The following is a 3,586-nucleotide window of genomic DNA, read 5'->3' as shown; positions in this document are numbered from 1 at the left end:
GGATATGCGGAGCAAATCCATCTGGCGGAGTCAGGTTAGGTAGGTGTTAGCAACATTTTTGTTGGTAAAGTTCGCGTTAAGAGGAATTGAACCGGACTTTAACTGAAGACAATTGACCTGTAAAGCGCAGTGTAAAAAGAAAGGAGAAATTGAAAAAATAAAATAAAAACATTTGGGGGAAAAAAAAATAAAATCAAAGTAGTTTCCCAATGTTTTATTGTCATTACACCGTCACAAGTACAGCACAACGAGATTCGCTCTTTGTATTTAATCCCCTTGGGGAGCAGTGGGCTGCCATTTTCGGCGGCCACTGTGTGCCCTAACCACTAAGCCACTGTTCCCCCAAAACAATATCAGAAGTGGGATCATGAAAATGTTCCTGTTTTGTTTTCTAGAATGTATATTTTGAGCTCAGTCCATAGAGTTTGTGTTTTCTGCTGTGAGGAGGAGGACTTTCATGGGAGGAATCTGATACCTTGTGGTCGGCGATGACATCGTTTGTTGTGGTGGGGCTGGGCGTCTTCCTGGAGTCGCTCCAGTCCTGAAACTTCTCCTTGAACAGGGTGGTCTCGTTGTGTTGAGTCAGTCGGCCAAACACGGCCCAATCCGGCCGGCCTTGGCCTTTTCTAACACACGGACGACGACAAAGTCCGTTAATTTAGTCACAGAAAAGGAACCGTTTAAGCTTCTGACACTTTTTGATATTAAAGGCGCACATCTTATTGAGATTTTAGGACAGAGTGATTTTAAAAATTATAACTGCAGTTTCAAACAATAACACACAAAAAAAGTTGCAACCATTTCTTTTCTTTTTCCAGTGACTCCATCCTTTCACATCAATAGTAATTACAATGACTAATTAGCAATTAGAATTTGACTTAACGCTACATAAACCAGCTGTTTTTTATGTTCTTTTATAAAAAAAACAGTTTAGGACAATAACTTATCTATTCCATGATAGGATAGACCAAAGGGATTTTCTTCTGCTCACAAAAAAATTTATTTAAATAGATATTCACTACTAGGGGTGTAAATCACATCCATCATGGCGATTCATTTCATTATCTATTTCCTGATCCAACGATTCGATTATTTTCGATACTCAAGAATACACCACAATGTGATTCGATTAATCGATTAATTTTTATTTATTTTTATTTTTTTAGACCTTACAGGCTAAACAAAGTTTCAAGTTTGAAATAAATCAATGACCCTTTTTCCACCTGGATCTCCGCTCTTTTTGGCCCTCATGTCCCTCCGTCGTCAGACTAAACTCGCCCCCACTTCCTCACCGCCTCGGCCGTATTTAGACCCACAGCGTGTAGCTCAGACCACGCTTCAATATTGAGCATAAATAAAAAATGTCTGCATCAAGCTCACTGCAACACACTGCTGTAAGAGGATAACCAGGAAGCGAGGTAGGGGGGCAAAATAGGTTTAGCGCCACCGCAGCACGGGAGGGAGAATTACGCCCAGGAGCAAATGGATAAAAATAGACCGGAGGAAAAAATAAATAAAATCGATTATCTTGCGGACGTGTCGATGCATCGGATCGTCGGCTGTTGGATCGATGCATCGATACAAAACGATTATTATTTACACCCCTATTCACTACGTTTTATTTTTTTTTAGTAACATTTGACACTGGAAACTTTCTTTGTATTTAAGTAAAAATGTGTCTCCCTGATGCCTGCAGATCAGCTTCTCTGATTGGTTGAGTAACAGATGTTCAGAATTGATGGCCGATTGAAAGATCATAACACTGATGCTGGAAACGCATGGTCTAAAACTTGAGTGTCCAACAGAGACCTTGCATGTAAACCTGATGTTCAGTCTGAATGCAGCATGAGTAAAGAGGAAGGATGTATGGGTACGGACATCCTGCGAATTTTTCCATACTTCGGAATGAGTACGTTGCACTCTCCTGGGTCCAGCGGGTTGATGTCACAGTTAGTGTAGTCGAAGGTGCCGTTCCAGAGGTGCTTGGCCAGCTGGAAGGCGACCTTCCTCTGAGCTAGCGTCACTTCCTTCCCATGCCAGATGTACATCTCACTGCCAAAGTCAAACACCAAAACCTGCCGCAGACAGGGTGAGCTCTCATCACCAGAAAAAACAAACCAAACACCTCTGCACTTTGATTTATCAACATATAATCTAATTAGAATCCTAATCCAACCTCTTTGGGATTGAGCAGAGTGCAGCGGGGCATCCTGGCCCAGAAGTCATCGTCTGGGACCAGCTTGTCGTTCATCAGGCGGTAAATGCAGTTCGTCTCCACGATGGCTGCTTCGTACAGCTCGTCTTCATCCGGGGTTCCTGCTGCTGCAGGATGAAGAGCAAAACGACTCGGTTTGTCTGGTTAATCTCAGGAGGAGGGGTTCTCCTCTGGAACAGACTTATTCCTGAACTCACACTGATAATCTGCCTGTCCTCCGAGACACTTCCAGAACTCCTGGACAGCATGGCTTTGTGTGCCGGCGCCTTCGTCTATCATCTGGACGTATTCTGCTCGGCAACCCAAATCTCTCTTGCTCTGGATGAAGTTGGCCAACTCTGACGCCTTCAAGTGGAGGGATGATTATCGTCCACGCAGCAGGCAGTGATCGAAGCTCTGCGGCCCAATTCTTACCTTGCTTTTCTCTATGACGTTGGCGAACTCCCCGATCCAGACGAAGCAGTGGTGCGGAGTGACGAGCAGGAAGCAGTCTCCGCTGTTCAGAGAGGACGCTCTGGGCTCCACCAGCCGGACCTGGACGTGTCGTCTCCCTGGTTTCACATAAACACAGACAGGTGGCTTATCAGTGGCTACGCTGCTACTCATCGCCAGGATTATCACACCAGAACCATCAGGCCCACATGGCGTGAAGCGACGCTGTAAATATGACAATTTATAGAGCTTAAACCTGATGGAAGCCAGTGGTCTAAATTTGAAGCTGTGAAAGTTTGAGCTAACAGAGTAGCGCCTGTGCTGCTTTGGAGCTGATTGGGATTACGGACGTGGGGCTTTGGGGGATCAGAGCCGCCCAGGACGGCGTGAGGTGACCTGGGGAGAATCATTTAAAGCCACAGCTGTTAACAACAGACGCCTATATAAGGCAAGCCCCATCACTCCTTTACGTATCATCTGAAAACGACAGTAACGACCCTTTGAGGTCAATACGTTTAAGGTTTATGGTACCAAAGCTAGCAAGAGTTCTCAGTCCTTTAGGCCTATTTATGAAAGAAAAAAAAGAAAAGTGTTTATAGCAGATAATAAAAGACCTGGAAGAAAAGTAGGATGTTTATATAGATGAATCAACCTGAGCAGCAGGCCAAGCGGATGCTATCAGTGCAGGTTTATTTGTGCATTCAGAGCCACATCCTGGCTTGGCTGACCTTTGACCTGAAGCAGCATGAGCTTCTTGTATGGCACGGCGCTGTTGTTGGACGTCTGCTCAGAGACCCTGACGCTTCGCAGGTTGACGCTGCTGAAGTTCTCCTTGCTTGCCAAACCGGCCAGAGCCACTTCAGAAAACCCAGAGTTCTTGTTCACTGCAGAGAACAAAGCAGAGACATTGGATAAAGCAGTATGAGACAAATCCGTGTA

The 3,586-nt window shown here is 44.9% G+C and overlaps 1 protein-coding gene across 1 annotated transcript in view; it reads right to left on the bottom strand.

Annotated features, from left to right (window-relative positions):
* Positions 1-3,586, bottom strand: part of svil (supervillin) — an 86,059-nt gene that overhangs the window by 19,891 nt on the left and 62,582 nt on the right. The window contains exons 19-24 of the mRNA XM_015375528.1: positions 3,376-3,531; positions 2,630-2,766; positions 2,413-2,560; positions 2,177-2,322; positions 1,900-2,075; positions 476-626 (exon numbers count right to left, since the gene is read on the bottom strand). Of these exons, the coding sequence (XP_015231014.1) occupies positions 476-626; positions 1,900-2,075; positions 2,177-2,322; positions 2,413-2,560; positions 2,630-2,766; positions 3,376-3,531 (914 nt within the window). The remainder of the gene's footprint in view (positions 1-475; positions 627-1,899; positions 2,076-2,176; positions 2,323-2,412; positions 2,561-2,629; positions 2,767-3,375; positions 3,532-3,586) is intronic.

Source organism: Cyprinodon variegatus, unplaced genomic scaffold (genome assembly GCF_000732505.1).
Source record: "Cyprinodon variegatus isolate N-32 unplaced genomic scaffold, C_variegatus-1.0 Scaffold120, whole genome shotgun sequence".
NCBI lineage: Eukaryota > Metazoa > Chordata > Actinopteri > Cyprinodontiformes > Cyprinodontidae > Cyprinodon > Cyprinodon variegatus.
The sequence above is the reverse complement of the archived record's forward strand: the minus strand, read 5'-3'. Positions and strand labels throughout refer to the sequence as shown.